Source organism: Balaenoptera physalus, assembly GCF_965194825.1.
Source record: "Balaenoptera physalus genome assembly, chromosome: 2".
Taxonomy (NCBI): Eukaryota; Metazoa; Chordata; class Mammalia; order Artiodactyla; family Balaenopteridae; genus Balaenoptera; species Balaenoptera physalus.
The window spans coordinates 163,750,397-163,776,339 of record NC_138883.1 but is presented as its reverse complement, the minus strand read 5'-3'; the positions used below and the strand labels follow the sequence as shown (position 1 = coordinate 163,776,339).

Below are 25,943 nucleotides of genomic sequence, written 5' to 3'. Positions count from 1 at the left end.
GAATATTCTTTCCATTGGAACAGGGTATTAAAGCAATCATATGTATTACTATTATTTATTCTAGCTCCTCATATTAGACTATGGGTACTAGTTATAACTGGTTTTAAAATTCCTGGGCATAAAAGAAAGCAGTGGGAAGGATTAGCTGAATGGTTTACTATAAAGGTGAGGATTTCCAACTTGAATTGTCTTATACACAGAATAAGTTTTGTATAATTTTCTGGTCAGAACATGCTCAGTACATTGCTTGCTTGTCGAGAAGCATCTTGAAAGTCATTGTGGATGACCTACAGTTCTTACAGGTGGCTATATTAGTTTCACGATTGTTATGTTGAAAAGCATGGCGTGTAGAATAAAATCACAAAGCAACTTTTTTCAGACTCCTTATATTCACTTATATTTGCTTACTGGGGCTAGTTTTCCCTCTGCTCCTAGAAAAAGACTAGGGTAGTACCATGACTTTTCTGATCACTCTTAGGTAATGAATTTAAATATAATTATAAGCACTGTCCTGAATTGGAAATTAAAATCCCCTGTCAGATATTACAGTCAATATTTTCATTTTCATTCAAAGTTAGGATTCTCTCCCCTCTCCCTAGAGCCTACTGGGGGATGTGGTTGGCTTTTCTCTTTTCTTACCTCCTTTCTCACTAACTATTTGTATTTTCTGTTCTCCATGTTTTTGGGAAGAAAGGTAAGGTATACAAGAAAGGTCTTATTTGACTGTCACTGCCTTCCTTCTCCATAAATTCAAATAACATAAACCAGTTTTCTGAGTATTCTCCTTAAAGTGCCTCTCTCTAATAATGGCCATCATATCCACCTTTCCCTTAAGTGTTTGAGTAGGGCTCAAGGCACCAGACAGCTCTCTGTAAAGAGTATTTAGAAGTACTCTTTCTAAATCTTCTTTCCTGACCCTTTTATATTATCCATGTGGGTGAAAGGTTTTAGCACTCTCCCTTGGCTGCCTACTGTTTTTTTCAGTGGTAATGGTCACCTGCCTCATTTCTTCCTCTTTTCTTTTTTTTAAATAAATTTATTTATTTATTTTTGGCTGCATTGGGTCTTTGTTGCTCTGCGCAGGGTTTCTCTAGTTGCAGCGAGCAGGGGCTACTCTTCTTTGCAGCGCGCAGGCTTCTCATTGCGGTGGCTTCTCTTGTTGTGGAGCACAGGCTCTAGGCACGTGGGCTTCAGTAATTGTGGCACGTGGGCTCAGCAGTTGTGGCTCGTGGGCTCTAGAGCGCAGGCTCAGTAGTTGTGGCACACGGGCTTAGTTGCTCCGCGGCACGTGGGATCTTCCCGGACCAGGGCTCAAACCCGTGTCCCCTGCATCGGCAGGCGGATTCTTAACCACTGCACCACCAGGGAAGTCCCTCTTTTTTTTCTTTCTTCTTGTTTTTTTTTGTGTTTTGCATTTTTTTTCACATGTTTATTGGAATATAATCTTCCTCATGATATAAGCAGTGGGCGTAGAGTCTTAGTTGATGCCTCCATTTAACAACCTGTTACCGTTGTATCCTTTAACAGGCTGTGGCAAAAGTCTTAGTGCAGTTTTAAGAATTAATAATCTTGGGACTATAATGATACAGCTGTTCAAAAGACACCATTTCGATATTTGATTATGTACATTTCTTTTGTACTTATTTAAAAATTTTTGAATAGTAAATTTTTTTTGGTTAAATTCTGTTTGGGTCAGCATTTTCCATATTCAGTCAGAGAGACTGAAACAAAATTAATTTATTGTTTAAAATTCACAAAACTAAATGTGTTAAAGAATGGAAATAATTAAACTTTCAAATGTTTATTTTTGGGGGTAAGTTTGTAGCATTTATACTTCTGAAGTCATTGAAGCTTAAAACTAACATTTTAAGAGCATCTTGTATTTATTGAACTTCTGTCATGTGGCTGAGTGCTTGGGACAAAATCCCAACTCAAATTGGTCTGAGCAAAAGATGAATTTTATTAAGAAGGCAACAGCAATATGGCTCAATTTCAGAAACAAGTATAAACCAGAACTTGAACACTATCAAGACACTTTTTCCCCCTCTGTACAAGAGCTTCATTTTCTTCTATTGCAGATCTCTTTCTTCCTTCTATTTTCTTTTTTAACTTTTTGCCTGTAGGTGGGAGGCCATGACTGCTGACAATTCCCAAATCTAATCTTTCAGTTTTAGTTACTCTGAGGGATAATATTTGAATTTCCCAAGTCCAAAAGTCCTTGGTGAGAAAATTGTCAGTGCAGCCAGAGGCAGGTGCCTATTTCTGGACCAGTCAGCTCTAATCGAAGGCTTATGGTCATGTAAGCTTTCTCAGGAATTCTACTAATTCAGAGGGGTAGGCTCAGGGGGTTCCCAGAAAAAGGAGTGGGGTCTACCTATGAGGTGCTTAGTGGTAAGTAGTGGTGGGATGAAAACCATAATATAGGATAACATTTAGAAAAAAGGATTGTATTTCGTTATTATGGATGAATTATACAGTAACAAGTTAGGGCAATCATGCTAGTCCTTGGGGAAAGCTAATATACCTTTTTTTCAGGATTTGGTCAATGCATTGTCTAGCCGTCTGGTCTGTGGATAGTGGGAAATGGACAAGTAAGCATAGACTCAGAGGACCTTGAAAAGTTCTTTCTTCAATTATGGGCCATATTGGGATTCCAAGTAGAGATTGGATTGCAGGGTATTTTTTCCAAGGCATAGTACCTCTTTGGTGAAGAGGGTGTTTAGATCTGGTGACTGATCTTGGGAATGAAGTTGTCAACATTGGTGACAATATTGCCCATCACCAGAATCATGTATGTGTAGTCCTGAGGGGACAGCAGGCCTATTAAGAAATCTATCATGATGTTTTTTCTAAAGAGGCAGAAGAGTCAGAAGGAAGGATAATAAGCTGTCTTGCCTTTCAAACTGTCTTTAGCCCAGGTACATGTATCACAGGTAGGTATGTTATGTCAAAGGTGGAATTATCATAATTCCAAGGTGGCAAATTCAAAGTCTTGAATGAATATAGTGACCAGTTAGGGCACTGGCAAGGCAAAAGGCATCCATTTGGTTAGAAGATAATGACAGAGTCTTCACTCCATGCAAAAAATTAAATTTAATGTTTATTACAGACATAAATGTCAGAAAACAATCATAAATATAGGGAAGGCATTTGACTATTGAAATTAAAAGTATCTTCAGAAATGAATCTAAGTTAAAAGATAAGCAATGGATGGGAGAAAAAATGTGTGCATATAGAGGAAAGGAGTGATAATAAGAATATATAGTTCCACAAAAAGGCAAACAACCTTCAAATAATAGGCGAAGTACATATATATATAGATATTTAAGGAAGAGACAAAAAATGGCCAATAAACATTTTAGGAGATGCTCAATCTGATATGTAATCAGGGAAATAGAAAGCAAAGCAGCAACAATACATTTTTTTCCCCATCAGTTTAACAAAAAGAAGTTTTCTAATATCAAGTCTTGACAGAGATGTAGTGTAATAAATACTCTTAAATTGCTAGTACCATAGGTATTGCCCACTTTCAAGAACAATTTAGCATAGTTTATTTAACAATAGCACCAAACCTTTGCCTTATAATACATGAAACCTCTTTTAATCTACCCTAGAGAAAGGACTATTCTCAAGGAGGCATATGTAAAAAGAAATTTATCATATCACTGCGATAATAGCAAAAATCTAGAAAGAATTTCATTTTTTGTTAGTAGGAGTATGGCTCAATCATCTGTGGTAAAAGGATTCTAAGGGAATTCTATGAGCAACTGTATGACCACAAATTAGACAACTTACATGACATAGACAAATTTCTAGAAAGACGGACTATACTGATTCAAGAACTGGAAAATCTGAGTGTAACTGAAACAAGTAAAAAGATTCAATTACTAATTAAAATATTTCCCAACAAGAAATGCTCAGATGGCTTCACTGATGCATTCTATCAGATATTTAAAGAAGAATTAATATCACTGTTTTACAAACTCTTTCAAAAAGTAGAAGAGGAGTTAATACTTCTCAACTCATGCTATGAGTCTAGTATTACTCTGATACCAAAGTCAGACCACAGTGTCACAAGAAAACTGCAGACCAATATATTATAAATATGAACACAAAAATACTCAACAAAATGCTAGCAAATCGAATCCAACAACATATAAAAAAGATTATATACCACAAGCAGGTGGGGTTTATCCCAGGAATGCAAAGTTGGTTCAAAATGCAAATATCGTACTTCCCTGGAGGCACAGTGGTTAAGAATCAGCCTGCCAACGCAGGGGACACAGGTTGGAGCCCTGGTCCGGGAAGATCCCACATGCCGTGGAGCAGCTAAGCCCATGCACCACAACTACTGAGCCTGCGCTCTAGAGCCCATGAGCCACAACTACTGAAGCCCACACACCTAGAGCCTGCACTCTGCAACAAGAGAAGCCACTGCAGTGAGAAGCCTGTGCACCACAATGAAGAGTAGCCTCCACTTGCTGCAACTAGAGGAGGTCCATACGCAGCAACGAAGACCCAGGGCAGCCAAAAGTAAATAAATTAAATAAATAAATTTATAAAATAAATAAAATGTAGATATCAATAAATGTAATACATGATATTGATTGAATAAAGGAGAAAAAATCACATGATTAGCTTACTAGACAAAGTAAAAGCATTTGACAAAATCCAATAGCCTTTTATGATAAAAATACTCCACAAACTAGGCATAGGAGGGAACTTTCTTAATCTGATAGACTATCTACAAATACCTATAACTAACATCATACTTAATATATTCTCTCTAATATATTAATGAAAAAACTTAATGGTGAAAAAACTTAATATATTCTCTCTAAGATCAGGGACAAAATAGGACATTCTTACCACTTCTGTCCACCATTGTAGTAGAGGTTCTATCTAGGGCATTTAGAGAAGAAAAGGAAATGAAAACTACCTCTTTTTGCAGATGTCATGACCTTATCTATTGACAGTCCTAAGGGATCTATTAGAACTATTAGAAGTAACTTAACAAGGTTGCAATATACAAAATTCATAAATAAAAATCAATTATATTTTAATACAGTAGTTGTTATGGGTTGAATTGTGCCCCCCCCACCAAATACATGTTGAAGCTCTAACCTCTAGTACCTCAGAATGAACTTAATTGTATATAGGGTCATTGTAGATGTAATTAGTTAAGATGAGGTCATAGTGGAGGGGGATGGGCCCTTAATCCAATATGACTGGTATCCTTATAATAATATTGTAGAAGGCAAATACACACAGAGAGAAGACAGTCATGGAGGCAGAGATTGGAGTACGCTGCCACAGTCCAAGGAATGCTAGGGAGTACTAGAAGTTGGAAGAGGCAAAGAAGGATTCTCCCCTAGAGGTTTCAGAGGGAGCATGGCTGTACCAACACCTTAATTTTAGATTTATAGTCTCCAAAACTGTGAGCGAATAAATTCTTGTTGTTTTAAGTCACCAGTCACCCAGATTGTGATACCTTGTCATAGCAGCCCTAGGAAAGTAATACGCTAGCCAGGAACATTCCAAAAATGAAATAAAGAAAACAATTCCATTTACAAAAGCACCAAAGAGAATGAGAATAAATTTAACAAAAGAAGTGCTAGACTTGTGCACCAAAAACTACAAAACACTGAAAGTACTTTAAAGAATACTCAAATAAACAGGTAGACATCCCATTTTCATGGACTGTTAGACTTAACTAATCTTAAAACGGCAGTATTTCCCAAATTGATCTACAGATTTAATGCAGTCTCTATCAAAATCCCAACTTTCTTTTTGCATGAATTGGCAAGCTGATTTTAAAATTCATGTGGAAATACAAGGAACCCAGAATAGTCAAAGGAATCTTAAGAAGAACAACTTTGGAAGACTCACACTTTAGTGATTTTAAAACTAAATACACCTGTAGTAATTAAGACAATGTCGTACTGGCATGAGGATAGACCTATGTAGATCAATGGAATAGAATGAATGGAAATGATATCCAGAAATAAACCATTATATTTATTTATGGTTAACTGATTATCAACATGGAGGCCAGGATAATTCAGTGAAGAAAGAATAGTTTTTTTAATAACTGTGCTTGAAGAACTGGATATCCATATGCAAAAGAATTAAGTTGGATCCTTTCTTTGTGCCATGCACTAAAATTAACTCAAAATTACCGAAGACCTAAATTTAAGAGCTAAAACTATAAACCTCTTAAAGAAACACAGGAGTAAATATTTTTGACTTAGTCAATGGTTTCTTTCTTTTTTTAAAAAAAAATTTTTTTGGCCACACTGCATTGCACATGGGACCTTAGTTCCCTGACTAGGGATGGAACCCAGGACCCCTGCATTGGAAGCGTGGACTCTTAACCACTGGACCACCAGGAAAGTCCCAGTCAATGGTTTTTTAAATAAGATATCAAAAGCACAACCAACAACAGAAAAAATAATAGATAAACTCAACATAAAAATTAAAAACTTGTGCTGCAGGTTCTTAATACCATTAAGAATGTGAGAAGACAACTCATAGAATGTGAAAACTATTCATAAATCATGTATCTGATATGGGACTTGCACCCAGAATATACATAAGAACTCTTACACCTCAGTAATAAAAAGAATAAATAACCATGTTTAACAATGGGCAAATAATCCGAATAGAGGTTTTGCCACACAAGATATACAGATGGTCAATAAGCACATGAAAAGATACTCAACGTCATTAGTCATTAGGGAATCAAAGCTACAATGATATACCACTTCACAACCACTAGGATGGCTATAATAAAAATGAGACAATAACAATTGTTGGCAAGGATGTAGAGAAAGTGGTACCCTCATACATTGCTGGTACATCATGTAAGTGGTACATCTGCTATGGAACACAGTTTGTCAGTTGCTCAAAATGTTAAATATTTAGTTAACATATGACCCAGAAATTCTATTCCTATGTTTATACCTAAGAGAAATGAAAACATAGGTCCACACAAAAACTTGTACATGTATGTTCATAGTAGCATTATTCATAATAGCCCAAAAGTGGAAACAACCCAAATGTCCATAAACTGATGAATGAATAAATAAAATGAGCATATCCATACAATGTAATATCATTTGGCAATAGAAAGGAACAAAGTACTGATACATGATACAAACACTATGCTAGGTGTGAGAAAACAGTCTCAAAAGACCACATACTGTGCAATTCTGTTTATGTGAAATATTCAGAATAGGCAAATCTGTGGAGACAGAAAATAGACTGATGCCTGCCAGGGCTGAGGCAGTGCTGGGAGAAATGGAGAGTGAGTGCTAATGGCTACAGCGTTTCTTTCCGGGGTAATTAAAATGTGCTAAAATTAGATAGTGGTAATAGTTACTCAACTTAGTGAATATATTAAAAGCCATTGAATTGTATATTTTAAATGAGTGAATTTTATGGTATGTTAATCATATCTTAATAAAGCTTTAAAAAATTCTGATTATAATGAATAAAAAAACTCATTTGTCAAAAATATAGTTTATCCATACTATGGAACAGTTGTCAGCAAACTGCAGTCCATGAGTCAAATCTAGCCTGCAGCTTATTTTTGTAAATAAAGTTTTGTTAGAACATAGCCATACCCATTCATTTACCCATCATCTGTAGCTGCTTTTGCAGAGTTGGGTAGTAGTGACAGAGATCACCTGGCCTGTAAAGTCTAAAATAGTTACCATCTGACTCTTTACAGAAAAAGTTTGCCAAATCCTGCTATGGAATAAGAAGTTGTATTTAAAAGGAGTGAGGGAAGTCTATGTTTACCGATATGAATAGATTTCAGAAATTGTGTTAAGTGAAAAAGTTGAGAACAACATATACGATATCATTTATGTGAAAAAGAAAACAAAACAGACATCCAGCCCACTAACAAAAAGTATAGAATTGAATGGGTACGTGAAGTGTTATATAAATCTATGGAACAAGTTCTGGGAAGAGACACATCAAGCTAACAGTATCTCTAGGAAGAGCATTGAATTTTTGGAATGCTAGTCAAAGTTTACTCTAACCTTATTAAGGTTTTTACGAAGAAAATATATAAGGATATTGCATAAATAAAAATATAAATTTAAAATTATAATACATTATAGATATTTTTGGTTTGTTTTTCAGAGCTATGAATGAGCAAGTTTTGTTAGAGGCTGTAAGTATAGTGCTTTCAGTTTGAAATTGTACTTTGTCCTTGATGCTGTTAATAGAGTCTAGAAATTGTCAGGATATGTCAAGAGAGTCAGTTTATTCAAGAGTGTTATGCATATGTGAGCTGGAAAACTTTGTCTATTCTTTTGATTTTATTAGACTTCATTGTCACTCAGAAACACTTCACTTCTAAAATACTGAACGATAACATCCCACAGTCTTTTTTTTATTTAACATCTTTATTGGAGTATTATTGCTTTACAGTGGTGTGTTAGTTTCTGCTTTATAACAAAGTGAATCAGCTATACATATTCATACATCCCCATACCTCCTCCCTGTCCCACCGCTCTAGGTGGTCACAAAGCACCAAGCTGATCTCGCTGTGCTATGTGGCTGCTTCCCATTAGCTGTCTGTTTTACATTTGGTAGTGTATATATGTCCATGCCACTCTCTCACTTTGTCCCTGCTTACCCTTCCCCCTCCCCGTGTCCTCAAGTCCATTCTCTACATTTGCATCTTTATTCCTGTCCTGCCCCTAGGTTCTTCAGAAGCATTTTTTTTCTTTTTTTTTTTTAGATACCATATATATGAGTTAGCATACAGTATTTGTTTTTCTCTTTCTGACTTACTTCACTCTGTATGAGACTCTAGGTCCATCCACCTCCCTACAAGTAACTCAATTTAATTTCTTTTTATGGCTGAGTAATATTCCATTCCCACAATCTTTTGAAATTCCATTATCACTGATAGTTCCTTTGCCTCTTTCAGCATCACTTATAACTTCACTATGCAGATTAATACCAATGGTTCATTATTTTTATGAGTTAATGAAGACTTTCTTACTTTAATAAATAAGTGCCCAAATAACCTCTCTATATTGATATGTTTGCTTTTCATTATTAATGAAGTTATAATATTTCTTTTAGAAAAACACACAGATTCAAAGTGACCTCCAAGTGTTGTCAGAGGAGAAACTGATGCTGGAAAATGAACTACAAAAGTTGAAGAGTACAGAGGTTAGTTAATTTTAGTGTCTGAAAATGGCATACATACCAATAGTAATAATTGGTAGCAGCTGTGCTTTAAAAAAATAAGATAATGCTATATTCTAAATTACCATATATTTTAAAAAATTTATTTATTTATTTTATATTTATTTTTGGCTGCATTGGGTCTTTGTTACTGCACGCAGGCTTTCTGTAGTTCCGGCGAGCGGGGGCTACTCTTAGTTGCGGTGCGTGGGCTTCTCATTGCGGTGGCTTCTCTTGTTGCAGAGCACGGGCTCTAGGTGTGTGGGCTTCAGTAGTTGTGGCACGTGGGCTCAGTAGTTGTGGCTTGTAGGCTCTAGAGCGCAGGCTCAGTAGTTGTGGCACACGGGCTTAGCTGCTCTGTGGCATGTGGGATCTTCCCGGACCAGGGCTCGAACCCGTGTCCCCTGCATTGGCAGGCAGATTCTTAACCACTGCGCCACCAAGGAAGTCCTAAATTACCATATTAGCTATCAAAACTGAAAGGATGCTATGAAAAGCAGACATAAAATTGAAACATTCTGAAAGGTATTTCTAAGCCAAATATTTAACTTTATTAAAATATCAATAAATGAGGTTTTCAAACGTATTTTAAATGCATTTTATTGTATTCTTTGCAACTGTGTAATGTGTGTGTCCCGGTTCACTCTTACCACATAGAGTGAATAGAAATACCAAGGATAGAATTTGTTTCCTTTTTTTTTTCTCCTCCTCTGCCATTTTTATATAGCTTATAAATTCAAACTATACACAATGAAGTCAAATGGTGGATTGGAAGCAAATTTTTATTAACTACGTAAAAATATAAGATGTATGTTTTGACACAAAATTAACATAGAATGAAGAAAAATACTCTTCAATCTACTAATGTTGGTTACTTGGTATTTCCTCCTTAGTAGAGGAGGAAGCAGAAGTAGTACCAGATTTGCTACTTAATCAGTTAGAGAAGCAGTGATCCTACATAAGTGTCAAATATAAGGCCAGGGCTGTCACATAAGTTCAATTAGGAATAGTTTCATCTAAGTATAGTTCCCAGTAGGAATAAAAATAAAAAAAGAAAATAAAAATAAAGCAGTAAATTGTCATAGTAAATAATTGAATAGTCTGGCCAAGTGTAAGAATTCAACACTTAATCATGCACTGTTAGATCCACATTCAAAATCTTTGGAGCTTCATACATGACTTGAAAATGTTGCAGCAGTTTCTGGTTTTACTTTCTTGTACTGTTTCTTTAGATTTTGCATGTGAAAACCTAAAGAAGTATGGAAGTGTGAATGAGAAATGTGGAAGGAGCATTACTGCATATATAGTAGCAATATTATATCCACACAAAGGTGGTGACCAAGGGATCTGAGAGAGAGCCTGTTTTCAGAGAAGGGGATGGTAGGAAGAGAATAATGGCTACAGAATTATGTTGAAGTCAGGATTTCTAATAACAGCTATATCAATTTTCTTCCAGAGTAAGCTCGCTTTCCTAACTGATATTATCTCTTAATAATTTTATTTTCATAGGCAACCAACTTTAGTAATCAAGAGCCATGTCTGCCAAATGTTAATGTGTGTCAGTTAAGGGTTTTATTTTACTTTTTATAAGCAGGAGAAGCTGACACTATTTAAAGCAAGAAATTTATTGGATGGCTAGTAGGGTAACTCAAAGAATTGAGGGAAAATTGAACAACATGTTTGGTGAGAGATAGAACCAGGACAACTCTTAGAGTTAAAATAACAGAAATTCATGGATAGCCACTACTTCTGTCCTTTCAGGGGAATTTTAGAGAGGGAGTTTATGACTGTTTTCTTCCCATCCCTTTGGATACTGGTTCTGGAATTACTAAGCTCCACTACTTCCCTTCCACAATGTCAATTTTTAGATGATTGTATCTCACTGGCCTTGCTTGGGGTCAGATGTCACCAAGACAGTTTGAGATGAGGGAGTTGAAGAACACATCTAAATCTGGTGCTGTTTCTTAACAGAATGGAAAAAGGATACTGGGCACAAATATCTGGTGTCCACTTTACTTGGTAATGTTACCCTAATTAATATCTTAGCCATTTACTTATTTCAGGTGTCAGAAAAGTTTAATGTAAAGGCCAAGATAAGTACTTTAGGTTTTGGAGAGCATAGGGTCTATGTTGCAACTACTCAAGTCTGCTTCTGTGATATGAAAATAGCCACAGAAAATACATAACTGAATGACCATGGCTGTGTTGCAATAAAATATTATTTACAAAACAGGCAGCAGGGCAGATTTGGCCTACACTTTGCTGACTCCTTATTTTTTTTTTGTTTTGAATTTTACTTTATTTTTTTAAAATACAGCAGGTTCTTATTAGTTATCTATTTTATGCATATTAGTCTATATATGTCAATCCCAATCTCCCAGTTCATCCCACCACCACCACCACCACCCCAACCCCCCGCTTTCCGCCCTTGGTGTCCATACGTTTGTTCTCTACATTTGTGTCTCTATTTCTGCCTTGCAAACAGGTTCATCTGTACCATTCTTCTAGATTCCACATACATGCGTTAATATACGATATTTGTTTTTCCCATTCTGACTTACTTCACTCTGTATGACAGTCTCTAGGTCCATCCACGTCTCTACAAATGACCCAATTTCGTTCCTTTTATGGCTGAGTAATATTCCATTGTATATATGTACCACATCTTCTTTATCCATTCATCTGTCAGTGGGCATTTAGGTTGCTTCCATGACCTGGCTATTGTAAATAGTGCTGCAATGAACACTGGGGTGTAAGTGTGTTTTTGAATTATGGTTTTCTCAGGGTATATGCCCAGTAGTGGGATTGCTGGGTCATATGGTAATTCTGTTTTTAGTTTTTTAAGGAACCTCCATCCTGTTCTCCATAGTGGTTGTATCAGTTTACATTCCCACCAACAGTGCAAGAGGGTTCCCTTTTCTCCACACCCTCTCCAGCGTTTGTTGTTTGTAGATTTTCTGATGATGCCCATTCTAACTGGTGTGAGGTGATACCTCATTGTAGTTTTGATTTGCATTTCTCTAATAATTAGTGATGTTGAGCAGCTTTTCATGTGCCTCTTGGCCATCTGTCTTAGACATGTCTTCTCTGGAGAAATGTCTATTTAGGTCTTCAGCCCATTTTTGGATTGGGTTGTTTGTTTTTTTAATATTGAGCTGCATGAGCTGCTTGTATATTTTGGACATTAATCCTTTGTCTGTTGGTTCATTTGCAAATATTTTCTCCCATTTTGAGGGTTGTCTTCTCGTCTTGTTTATAGTTTCCTTTGCTGTGCAGAAGCTTTTAAGTTTCATTAGGTCCCATTTGTTTATTTTTGTTTTTATTTCCATTACTCTAGTGGGTGGGTCAAAAGAGATCTTGCAGTGATTTATGTCAAAGTGTGTTCTTCCTACGTTTTCTTCTAAGAGTTTTATAGTGTCCGGTCTTATATTTAGGTCTTTAATCCATTTTGAGTTTATTTTTGTGTATGGTGTTAGGGAGGGTTCTAATTTCATTCTTTTACATGTAACTCTCCAGTTTTCCCAGCACCACCTATTGAAGAGACTGTCTTTTCTCCATTGTATATCCTTGCCTCCTTTGTCACAAATGAGTTGACCATAAGTGCATGGGTTTATCTCTGGGCTTTCTATCCTGTGCCATTGATGTGTATTTCTGTTTTTGTGCCAGTGCCATATTGTCTTGATTACTGTAGCTTTGTAGTATAGTCTGAAGTCAGGGAGTCTGATTCCTCTAGCTCCGTTTTTTTCCCTCAAGATTGCTTTGGCTATTCGGGGTCTTTTGTGTCTCCATACAAATTTTAAGATTTTTTGTTCTAGTTTTTCAAAAGATGCCACTGGTAATTTGATAGGAATTGCATTGAATCTGTAGACTGCTTTGGGTAGTATAGTCATTTTCACAATGTTGATTCTTCCAATCTAAGAACATGGTATATCTCTCCATCTGTTTATGTCATCTTTGATTTCTTTCATCAGTGTCTTATAGTTTTCTGAGTACAGGTCTTTTACCTCCTTAGGTACGTTTATTCCTAAGTATTTCAGTCTTTTTGTTGCAATGGTGAATGGGATTGTTTCCTTAATTTCTCTTTCTGATCTTTCGTTGTTAGTGTATAGGAATGCAAGAGATTTCTGTGCATTAATTTTGTATCCTGCAACTTTACCAAATTCATTGATTAGCTCTAGTAGTTTTCTGGTGGCATCTTTAGGATTATCTATGTATAGTATCATGTCATCTGCAAACAATGACAGTTGTACTTCTTCTTTTCCAATTTAGATTCCTTTTTTTTCTTTATCTTCTCTGATTGCCGTGGCTAGGGCTTCCAAAACTATGTTGAATAATAGTGGCGAGAGTGGACATCCTTGTCTTGTTCCTTCTCTTAGAGGAAATGCTTTCAGTTTTTCACCATCGAGAATGATGTTTGCTGTGGGTTTGTCATGTATGGCCTTTATTATGTTGAGGTAGGTTCCCTCTATGCCCACTTTCTGGAGAATTTTTATCATAAAAGGCATTGAATTTTGTCAAAAGCTTTTTCTGCATCTATTGAGATCATATGGTTTTTATTCTTCAATTTGTTAATATGGTGTATCACATTGATTGATTTGCATATATTGAGGAATACTTGCATCCCTGGGATAAATCCCACTTAATCATGGTGTATGATCCTTTTAATGTGTTGTTGGATTCTGTTTGCTAGTATTTTGTTGAGGATTTTTGCATCTGTATTCATCAGTGATATTGGTCTGTAATTTTCTTTTCTTGTAGTATCTTTGTCTGGTTTTGATATCAGGGTGATGGTGGCCTTGTAGAATGAGTTTGGGAATGTTCCTTCGTCTTCAGTTTTTTGGAAGAGTTTGAGAAGGATGGGTGTTAGCTCTTCTCTAAATAGAACTCACCTGTGAAGCCATCTGGTCCTGGACTTTTGTTTGTTGGAAGATTTTTAATCACAGTTTCAATTTCATTACTTGTGATTGGTCTGTTTATATTTTCTGTTTTTTCCTGGTTCAGTCTTGGAAGGTTATGCCTTCTAAGAATTTGTCCATTTCTTCCAGGTCGTCCATTTTATTGGCATAGAGTTGTTCGTAGTAGTGTCGTATGATGCTTTGTATTTCTGCGGTGTCCATTGGAACTTCTTTTTGATTCTAATTTTATTGATTTGAGTCCTCTCCCTCTTTTTCTTGATGAGTCTGGCTAAAGGTTTATCAATTTTGTTTATCTTCTCAAAGAACCAGCTTTTAGTTTATTGATCTTTGCTATTGTTTTCCTTGTTTCTGTTTCATTTACTTCTGCTCTGATCTTTATGGTTTCTTTCCTTCTACTAACTTTGGGTTTTGTTTGTTCTTCTTTCTCTAGTTGCTTTAGGTGTAAGGTTAGATTGTTTATTTGAGATTTTTCTTGTCTCTTGAGGTAGGATTGTATGGCTATAAACTTCCCTCTTAAGAACTGCTTTTGCTGTATCCCTTAGGTTTTAGGTCATCGTGTTTTCATTGTCATTTGTCTCTAGGTATTTTTTGACTTCCTCTTTGATTTCTTCAGTGATCTCTTGGTTATTTAGTAACGTATTTTTTAGCCTCCATGTGTTTGTGTTTTTTACATTTTTTTCCCTGTAATTGATTTCTAATCTCAAAGCGTTGTGGTCGGAAAAGATACTTGATATAATTTCAATTTTCTTAAATTTACCAAGGCTTGATTTGTGACCCAAGATGTGATCTATCCTGGAGGGTGTTCCGTGTGCATTTGAGAAGAAAGTGTAATCTTCTGTTTTCAGATGGAATGTCCTATAAATATCAATTAAATCTATCTGGTCTATTGTGTCATTTAAAGCTTGTGTTTCCTTATTCATTTTCTGTCTGGGTGATCTGTCCATTGGTGTAAGTGAGAGGTTAAATTCCCCCGCTATTATTGTGTTACTGTCATTTTCCTCTTGTATAGCTGTTAGCATTTGCCTTAAGTATTGAGGTGCTCCTATGCTGGGTGCATATATTATATTTATAATTGTTATATCTCCTTCTTGCATTGATCCCTTGATCATTATGTAGTGTCCTTCCTTGTGTCTTGTAACATTCTTTTTTTTTTTTTAATTTTTTTAATGATATTCTTGTCTGCTTACATTCTTTTTATTTATGTATATATGTATGTATGTATGGCTGTGTTGGGTCTTCGTTTCTGTGAGAGGGCTTTCTCTAGTTGTGGCAAGCAGGGGCCACTCTTCATCACGGTGCAGAGGCCACTCTTCACTGCGGTGCGCGGGCCTCTCACTATCGCGGCCTCTCGTTGCTGAGCACAGGCTCCAGACGCGCAGGCTCAGTAATTGTGGCTCACGGGCCGAGTTGCTCCGCGGCATGTGGGATCTTCCCAGACCAGGGCTCGAACCCGCGTCCCCTGCATTGGCAGGCAGATTCTCAACCACTGCGCCACCAGGGAAGCCCCATTCTTTATTTTAAAGTCTAGTTTTTCTGATATGAGTATTGCTACTCCAGCTTTCTTTTGATTTCCAGTGTCATGGCATATCTTTTTCCATCCCCTCATTTTCAGTCTGTCTTTGTCCCTAGGTCTGAAGTGGGTCTCTTGTAGACAGCATATATATGGGTCTTGTTTTTGTATTCCATTCAGTAAGCCTGTGTCTTTTGGTTGGAGCATTTAATCCATTCACATTTAAGATAATTATCGATATGTATGTTCCTATGACCATTTTCTTAATTGTTTTGGGTTTGTTTTTGTAGGTCCTTTTCTTCTCTTGTGTTTCCCACTTAGAGAAGTTCCTTTAGCATTTGTTGTAGAGCAGGTTTGGTGGTGCTGAATTCTCTTAGCTTTTGCTTGTCTGCAAAGCTTTTGATTTCTCCATCGAATCTGAATAAGATCCTTGCTGGGTAGAGTAATCTTGGTTCCTCCCTTTCATTACTTTAAATATATTGTGCCACTACGTACTGGCTTGTAGAGTTTATTCTGAGAAATCAGCTGTTAATCACACGGGAGTTCCCTTCTATGTTATTTGTCATTTTTCCCTTGTTGCTTTTAATAATTTTTCTTTGTCCTTAATTTTTGCCAATTTGATTACTGTGTGTCTTGGCGTGTTTCTCCTTGGGTTTATCCTGCCTGGGACTTTCTGCGCTTCCTGGACTTGGGTGGCTATTTCCTTTCCCATGTTAGGGAAGTTTTCAAATGTAATCTCTTCAAATATTTTCTCAGGTCCTTTCTTTTTCTCTTCTCCTTCTGGGACCCCTATAATGTGAATGTTGGTGTGTTTAATGTTGTCCCAGAGATCTCTTAGGCTGCCTTCATTTCTTTTCATTCTTTTTTCTTTTGTCTGTTCCACGGCAGTGAATTCCACCATTCTGTCTTCCAGGTCACTTATCCATTCTTCTGCCTAAGTTATTTTGCTATTGATTCCTTCTGGTGTGTTTTTCATTTCAGTTATTATATTGTTCATCTCTGTTTGTTCTTTAATTCTTCTAAGTGTTTGTTCTTTAATTCTTCTAGACCTTTGTTAAACATGTCTTGCATTCTTCTCGATCTTTGCCTCCATTCTGTTTCCGAGGTCCTGGATCGTCTTCACTATCATTATTCTGAATTCTGTTTTCTGGAAGGTTGCCTATCTCCACTTCATTTAGTTGTTTTTCTCGGGTTTTATCTTGTCCCTTCATCTGGTACATAGTCCTCTGTGTTTTCATTTTGTCTATCTTTCTGTGGATGTGGTTTTTGTTCCACAGGCTGCAGGATTGTAGTTCTTCTTGCTTCTGCTGTCTGCCCTCTGGTGGATGAGGCTATCTAAGAAGCTTGTGCAAGCTTCCTGATGGGAGGGACTCCTGCCAATTTTTTTATGGCATCTTCATCACTACACAGGGCAAAGGCTGGGAAAATAATAGGAGAGCTGCGACTGTACCTGCAGCTCCCCTTGCCTCTGCAGAGTGCCAACCACAGTTACATTAGCCTGACTCCTTATTTATTCCACTTCTGCCATCACCTGGCTTTCTACTATAGCTTCCTAAATAGGAACTCCTAGATATATATATTTTGGTATGCTATTGCTAGAAAATATTACTGCATAAAAAGATTTGTTTCTGTTCTTTCTCTTCTGTTCTATTGGCCTTGTGTATTCTTACACCAATGCCTGAGATCTTTAATGATTATATATTTATAGTAAGTCCTGGTATTTTGTGGGCAAGTTAACCCACCTTGTTATATATGAGAATTTATTTGTTCTTGGTGTTTGCACTTTCTTTTAAATTTTAGAGTTAATTTGTCAAATTCTACTATTGCACTCAAGATGTACATCAAATTTGAGAGATTTACATATAGGATATCAAGATACATCTTTTTGTTTACAAACATTAAATGTCTCAATTTTGGAAAGTTTTGTAATGCTTACAATCAGTGTTTATGATTTTCTTCATAAAGCTATTATTCATTTTTGTTAGGTTAATCTTAGGTACTTTGTATTTTTATGCTATGTTATTTGTATCTTTTAAAATATTTTAAAGGTATTGATAGAGAAATGTAACAAATTTTTATATATTGAATTTTCCATCTACAAACCTAGCTACACTATCATAATGGTTAGATTTTTATTTCCTACTTGCATAATTGAAGTATCTGTAAACGATAGCCTAAAGTTTCTTGCTTTCCAATTTGTAATACTTTCTTCTTCTTGCCTTGCTACACTGGGAAAGACCTCTAGAGTAATATCGAATAGACATTATGAAAGCAGGCATTTTTTTTTTGTTCCTGATATTAAGGGGAATGTTTTCTTGTTTCTTGTGATTAGTCAGCCTGCCTTTCTGTCTCTCTTTCTCTTTCAAAACCATGTATCAGGTTAAAGGATTTTTCCTCTTCTCATAATATTTCTTCATGAATATTTTTTTTATGCTCCATAAAATTCTTCCAGCCTCTGCCCACTATTGCCTTATTTCAAAGCCATTTCCGTAGTTTTAGTTATGTGTTGCAACAGCACCCTACTTTCAGGTAGCAAAATCTGTATTACTTTTTAATTTGCTGCTCAGTGGGTTGCTTTATTGGCTGCTTTAGGGTTTACAGTCTTGTTTTTAACTTACTGCAGTCTCTATTCAAATGACATTGAATCACTTCATGTATAAGAATCTTAAAACATACTTTCATTTGTCCCTTTCTGGCCTTTGTGCAATTGTTTTTATACATTTTACTGCACAACAGTAAACTACACAACACATTATTAATTTTGCTGTAAAATATTACCTTTTATAGAGATTTAAATAACAAGAAAACAGTCTTTATATTTACCCACATAATTATCGTTTGTGGTATTCTTCTTTGTGTATTTTCTTATTTCTATCTGGTATCATTTTTCTTTTCCTTGAAGGATTCTTTATCTTTTTTGTTGTGCAGGGCTGCTGCTGCTGCTGAATTCTTTCACCTCTTTGATTTCCAGACAAAAAAAAATTTCTTTTGCCATCAGTTTTTTTTTTCTTTTTTAAACGGGAGGTTTTTTTAAAAAAATTAATTAATTAATTAATTAATTAATTAATTTTTGGCTGTGTTGGGTCTTCGTTTCTGTGCCAGGGCTCTCTCTAATTGTGGCAAGCGGGGGCCACTCTTCATCGCGGTGTGCGGGCCTCTCACTATCGCGGCCTCTCTTGTTGCGGAGCACAGGCTCCAGACGCGCAGGCTCAGCAGTCGTGGCTCACGGGCCCAGTTGCTCCGCGGCATGTGGGATCCTCCCAGACCAGGGCTCGAACCCGTGTGCCCTACATTGGCAGGCAGATTCTCAACCGCTGCGCCACCTTGCCATCAGTTTTGAAAGATATTTTTCCTGGGTAAAGAATTCTAGGTTGAGTGGTTTAAAGATATTGCTCCTTTGTCTTCAGGCTTGCATTATTTCTTACAAGAAATCTGTTTTCTTCTTTATTCTGGTGTGTATTCTGCTTTTCTCCTCTGTCTGCATTTAAGATTTTCTTTTTATTGCTGCTTTTAAATAATTTGATTATGATGTGTCTTGGGGGGTAGTTTTCCTTGTGCTGTTGTGGATTTGCGGATATACAGTTTTCATCAAAGTTGAAAAAAATTGGCCATTATTTCTTCAAATAGTTATTCTCTTTTCCCACCCCTTCTCTCCATGCATTCCAACTGTAAGTATATTAATCCACTTGAAGTTGTCCCACAACTCACTGATGATCTGTTTGTTATTTTTTAGTCTTTTTTCCCTGTCGTTATTTTAGTATGTTTTGATTGCCAGTATATTAGATTTTTCTAAATAGGAAATATGTACCAAAACTCGTGTTTAAACTGGAAAATTATTTGGCGACCTTAACAATTCTCATTAAAAATGTATTATTATACTTACTTTCTATATTTTATAGGAATTGTTACATTTGGTGCTTAACTTGTGAGAACTTTGCTACAGTGAATTTGGTATCTGTTGGAGGTTGTGGTCTGAAATAGGAAATAATCTCCCAATACCTAATAGTGTCTATTATTAAGCTCATCTAAAGTTTTCAATAATCTAATTGTCAAATTTTTTCTATACTTTATTGTAGAAAATAATCCAGTACTACATAGGAGTTCAAGAATACTTTAAAACCTGTGGTCAATTCTGCTCTAATATTTGTTTTGAAATGCAGATTTGTTACAACATGACAGAACAGTTTGAGCATAATGTGAATTTTACATTTGCTTATGCACAGATTTCATCTGAAAATAGTACTAGGTGAATGTAGAAAAACAGCTTCTACAAGCTACCTCGGTTTACCATGTGTATTGTGTACCACACCAGTCCACATATGGTGTTACAACTTTTATCCAATTTCAGATAGCCTTCCTTCCCATACTGCATAATAACTCACAAGTTGAAATCTGTTTGATGCTCATTTCCAAAAACAAGCTTCATGTCTTATTCAAGATAAAGAGCTATGTTTCTCATAGTATGTATTTCTTAATCATTTAACTGTATAAAACTGGATTAATGTTCTTATTAGGTTTTTATTTTTTTTAATGTATCATCAACAGTTTTTTTGCATTCTGTGCACCTTACCCCATTTTCCCCGTATATCCTGCAGTTTTTATCATATGATTTTTCACAGTGAGGTGATTTTCAGGATGTTGTATGCAATGTTATAGCAGAACTGACTGTAATTTGTCAGAGGAATTTAACTGTTTGATATGTATTAGCTTATTTGCAACTTACAGTCTGTAAAGCACTATAACAAACATTCAGCCTATATCATTAATTTTGTTTTGCTTTTATTCAGATAATTTCCCTTGAAACATAGTATAGTGATTCTCGAAGTAAAATGGCAATCTTAGTAATGTGTATTATCATGTATTTACCTATTATTTATGGTCTCCTTAACTATTTATTTCTGGCTTATATAAAACTACATAGAAAACAAAGGCTACAAGTGAGCGACTAAAGAAAACTATGAAAATGGAGAAGAAAAAAGACGAAGGAATATCTGAAGATTCAGAAGAGTAAGACATAAAGATACTGTTAATATTTTTTACTTATAAACTTATATTTTCATTTTATACAATTTAGGGTCATATAAACATAACTTATTAACAGGTTTCTAAAAAAGCATAGCATTAACAAATATATAGTTTTATAAGCAGACCAGGATATGATTATGGGAGAAAGCTGAGAAGGGAAGAGCAAAGAACTAAAAATGGGTTAGAGTAGAATAAATCACAAGATATTCAGGAATAGGTAAACAATTAAATACAAATAATTTTAGGGAAAAAAGGACTTACAATGTTTTCTTGATGGTTTAGCTAATGATTTGTAATTTGTATGTTAATTCCTCTCCCCAGTCTGGGCTCTTCCTTTTTACTGTACTTCTTGGTTGTCTTATTTTATTAAAAAAAGTATCTGTTTTTAATGTATATGGGTTATTGTAAAGTGGCCTTACCAAGAGAATATTTTCTTTACTAATATAAAATAATTTGTGCAGTTGGAATTTGCTTGATCAAACCCTAATGTAAATATATAGCTTAACAAAGCTATGAATTCGTACTTTATAGAGTTCCACAAATTCTGAAAAGAAATTGATCGGACAAATGGCCTTTTCTTGAGAGAAGAAAAGATGACCAGAGAAGAAAAAATGACCAATGTACTTTGGAAATCCTTTTCCCATCTCAACGTACCATATTTTAATCATACCAATGAGATGTCAGTTTGAGAACTGTTATTCAATTATTTATCATTTAACCTTTATGAATTTTATGGCTTTTAAAAATATGAATTTCTTATGAAATTTTACTTTCTTTTTTATTCAAGTATAATTGGCTTATTATATTAGTTACAGGTATATGACACAGTAATTTGATATTGTAATACATTACAAAGTGATCACCATGATAAGTCTGTCACCACACAAAGTTATTATGATGTTAATGACTATATTCCCTATGCTATACATTACATCCCCATGACTTATTGATTTTATAACTGGCATTTTGTATTTCTGTATCTCCCTTACCTATTTTAATTATCCCCCTTCCCTCCTCCCCTCTGGAAACCACCAGTTTGTTCTCTGTACCTATGAGTTTGCTTCTGTTTTGCTATGTTTGTTCATTTGTATTTTAGATTCCATATATAAGTGAAATCATACAGTATTTGTCTTTCTTTGTCTGACAATCCATGTTGTCACAGATGGCAAGATTTCATTCTTTTTTTTTTTTAATTTTTATTTATTTATTTATTTTATTTATGGCTGTGTTGGGTCTTCGTTTCTGTGCGAGGGCTTTCTGTAGTTGCAGCAAGCGGGGGCCACTCTTCATTGTGGTGCGCGGGCCTCTCACTATCATGGCCTCTCTTGTTGCGGAGCACAGGCTCCAGACGCGCAAGCTCAGTAATTGTGGCTCATGGGCCCAGCCGCTCCACAGCATGTGGGATCTTCCCAGACCAGGGCTCGAACCCGTGTCCCCTGCATTGGCAGGCAGACTCTCAACCACTGCGCCACCAGGGAAGCCCCATTCTTTTTTATGGTTGAGTTATATTACATCATATATATGGTATCTATATATCTGTATATACACACATACATACCACATCTTCTTTATCCATTCATCTATTGATGGGTACTTAGGTTACTTCCATATCTTGGCATTTATAAATAATGATGCAGTGAACATAGGGGTGCATGTATTTTTTTGAGATAGTGTTTTTGTTTTCTTTAGAAAAATACCCAGAAGTGGACTTGATGGAGCATATGGTAGTATTATTTTTAATTGTTTGAAGAACTCCCATACTTTTTTTTATAGTGACTGCACCAATTTACATTTCCACCAACAAAGCACCAAGGGTTCCTTTTTCTCCACATCCTTGCAGCACTTGTTATTTGTTGTCTTTTTGATAATAGCCATTCTGACAGGTGTAAGGTGATATCTCATTGAGGTTTTAATTTGAATTTCCCTGATGATTAGTAATGTTGAGCATCTTTTCATGCACCTGTTGGCCATCTACACACCTTGTTTGGAAAAATATCTATTCAGGTTCTCTGCCATTTTAAAATCAGATTTTTTGGTTTTTTTGATGTTAAGTTGTAGGAGTTCTTTGTATTTGGATATTAACTCCTTATCAGATGTATCATTTGGAAATATCTTCTCCCGTATAGTAGGCTGACTTTTCATTCTGTTGATAGTTTCCTTTGCTGTGCAAAAGCTTTTTTTAGTTGATGTAGTTCCATTTGTTTATTTTTCCTTTTGTTTCTCTTGCCTGAGGAGACATATACCAAAAATACAGCTAACATCAATGTCAAAGAGTGTACCACTTATGTTACCTTCTAGGAGTTTTACGGTTACAGGCCTTATAGTTAAGTCTTTAATCCACTTTGAGTTTACTTTTGTATATGGTGTGAGAATGTAGTCCAGTTTGATTCTTCTACAATACATGTAGCTGTTCAGTTTTCCCAACATCATTAATTGAAGAGGCTGCCTTTTTCCCATTGTATATTCTTGCCTCCATTGTCTTAGATTCATTGACCATATATGTATGAATTTATTTCTGGGCTCTCTACTCTGTTTCATTGAACTGTGTGTCTGTTTTTGTCCAGTGCCATGCTGTTTTGATTACTATATCTTTGTAGTATAGGTTGAAATCAGGGCACATGATACCTCCAGCTCCGTTCTTTCTCAAGATTGTTTTGGCTATTTGGGGTCTTTTGTGTTACCATAGAAATTTTACAATTATTTGTTCTAGTTCTGTGAAAAATGCCATTGGTATTTTTATAGAGATTGTACTGAGTCTGTAGATTTCTTTTGGTAGTATGTCATTTTAACAATGTTAATTCTTCCACTCCATAAGCATGGAATATTTTTCCATTTGTTAATGTTATTTTTAACTTCTTTTATCACTTTCTTACAGGTTTCCAGGTTCAAGTCTTTTACCTCCTCAGTTAGATTTATCCCTAAGTACTTTATTCTTTTTGATACAATTATGAGTGGGATTGTTTTCTTAATTTCTCTTTCTGATAGTTTGTTGTTAGTGTGTGAAACCCAAGAGATTTCTTTATATTAATTTTGTGTCCTGCAACTTTACTGAGTTCACTTGTTATTTCTAATAGTCTTCTTTTGGTAGCATCTTTAGGATTTTCTAAATATAGTATCATGTCATGTGCAAACAGTGACAGTTTTATTTTTTTCTTTTCTAATTTGGATTCCTTTTATATCTCTGTCTTGTCTGATTGCTGTGGCTAGGACTTCAGTTTCAACATTATGTTGAATAAAGGTGATGGGCATCCTTGTCTTATACTTGATGTTAGAGGAAATGTTTTCAGCTTTTTCTTGTAGAATATGATGTTGGCTTTGGGTTTTTCATATAGTACCTTTATTATGTTGAGGTATGTTCCCTCTGTATCTACTTTGTTGAGAGTTTTTCTCATAAATGGATTTTGAACTTTGTCAAAGGCTTTTTCTGCATCTATGAAGATGATCATATGATATTTATTCTTTGTTTTGTTAATATGGTTTATCATGTTAGTTGATTTTCGGATGTCAAATTATCCTTGCAACCATAGTTAGAATCCCACTTGATCATGGTGTATGATCCTTTTAATGTATTGTTGAATTTGGTTTGCTAATATTTTGTTGAGGATTTTTGCATCTATATTTATCAGTGATATTGATCTGTAACTTTCCTTTTTTGTGGTGTCTCTGTCTGGTTTTCATATCAGGGTGATGCTGGCCCCATAGAATGAGTTCAGAGTGTTCCCTCCTCTTTACATTTTTTGAATAGTTAGAGAAGGGTAAGTGTTAACTCTTTCTTAAATGGTTGTTAGAACTCACCTGTGAAGTGATCTGGTCATGGACTTTGGTTCATTGGGAGTTTTTTGATTACTGATTCAATTTCATTTCTGGTAATTACTCTGTTCATATTTTCTATTTCTTCCTGATTCAGTCTTGGGAAATTGTACATTTCTAGGAATTTATCCATTTTTTCTAGGTTGTCCATTTATTGTATATAATTGTTTGTACTAATCTCTTATGTATTTCTGTGGTGTCAGTTGTAATTTCTCTTTCATTTTTTATTTTATTTATTTGGGACCACTCTTTCTTTTTTTCTTGTTTAATCTGGATAAAGTTTTATCAGTTTTGTTTAACTTTTCAAAACCAGCTCATAGTTTCCTTGACCTCTTTTATTATTTCTCTTAGTCTTTATTTGATTTATTTTTGTTCCGACCTGTATTATTTCTTTCCTTTTACTAATTTTGGGCTTTATTTCTTCTTCTTTTTCTACTTCCTTTAGGTGTAAGGTGAGATTGTTTATTTGAGATTTTGTGTATTTGTTTCCTGAGGTAGGATGCCAGATCCTGCCTCATGTGGTGGTTTCTGGCCTGCTGGTGGGCAGGGCTGGGTACCCACGCTGGTGGTCAGGGGCTCCTTGGGCTAGGGTCAGCCTGCTGGTGAGTGGGTAAGCCCCTGGTACTAATAGTCTAGAGGGAGGATTCCAAAATGGTGCTTGAGAGCACCTTGTCCTCATGGTAGAATGAGCTCCCCAAAATGGGTGCCACCAGCCTTTGTGTCCCCAAGGGGAGTCCCAGTTGCCTCCTACCTCTCCAGGAGGCTCTCCAAAATCAGCAAATGGGTCTGACCCTGGCTCCTTTTAAATTACCGCCCCTATGCTGGGACTCAGAACATGTGAGATTTTGCATGTCCCAGAAGAGTGGGATCTACGTTTCCTATAGCCCTCCTGCTCTCCAATATGCAAGCCCTATTGGCCTTCACAGCCAGATGTACTTGGAGCTCATCTTCTCAGTGTTGGACCCCTGGGGTAGGGAGTCTGATGTGGAGCTCAGATCCCTCACACCTTGGGGGAGAACAACTGCAATTGTGATTATCCTCCCATTTGTGGGTCACCTACCCAGGAATGTGGGTCTTCACTATACTGAGTCTTTGCCCCTCCTATCCATCTCATTGTGGTTACTTCTTAATATCTTTACTTATGGACAGTCTTTTCTTGTAGTCTTCATGTCATTCTCATCAATAGTTGCTCTGTAAATAGTTGTAATTTTGGTGTGCCTGTGGGAGGAGGTAAGTTCGGGCTCTTCCTACTCCATCATTTTGGGTGCACCTCTCAAAATTTCACTTCTTTAAAATGATTTAAGTACTCATCAAGAAAGCAAAGTAGTCATGCAAATATCGTAAAATATCATGATATATTTAAAAACATATTGTTTTTTTCAGGAAGAAGTCTATAGTGAAAGAGCTTAAAGTAAAAGAAGATATGCCTCAAGTCCAGGTAACACAGAATCTCTCTCTGTGCATCTAAATTT

At 35.9% G+C, this 25,943-nt stretch overlaps 1 protein-coding gene and 1 long non-coding RNA gene across 3 annotated transcripts in view; one reads left to right on the top strand and one right to left on the bottom strand.

Moving 5' to 3' along the window:
• Positions 1–25,943, bottom strand: part of LOC309655070 — a 448,619-nt gene that overhangs the window by 138,171 nt on the left and 284,505 nt on the right. The gene's annotated exons all lie outside the window — the stretch shown is intronic.
• CCDC7 (coiled-coil domain containing 7) overlaps positions 1–25,943 on the top strand; it is a 326,200-nt gene that overhangs the window by 63,349 nt on the left and 236,908 nt on the right. For both annotated transcript variants that reach the window (XM_082449611.1, XM_082449612.1), the window contains exons 11-14: positions 8,152–8,182; positions 9,106–9,195; positions 20,558–20,643; positions 25,855–25,909. In XM_082449611.1, coding sequence (XP_082305737.1) covers positions 8,152–8,182; positions 9,106–9,195; positions 20,558–20,643; positions 25,855–25,909 — 262 coding nt within the window. The remainder of the gene's footprint in view (positions 1–8,151; positions 8,183–9,105; positions 9,196–20,557; positions 20,644–25,854; positions 25,910–25,943) is intronic.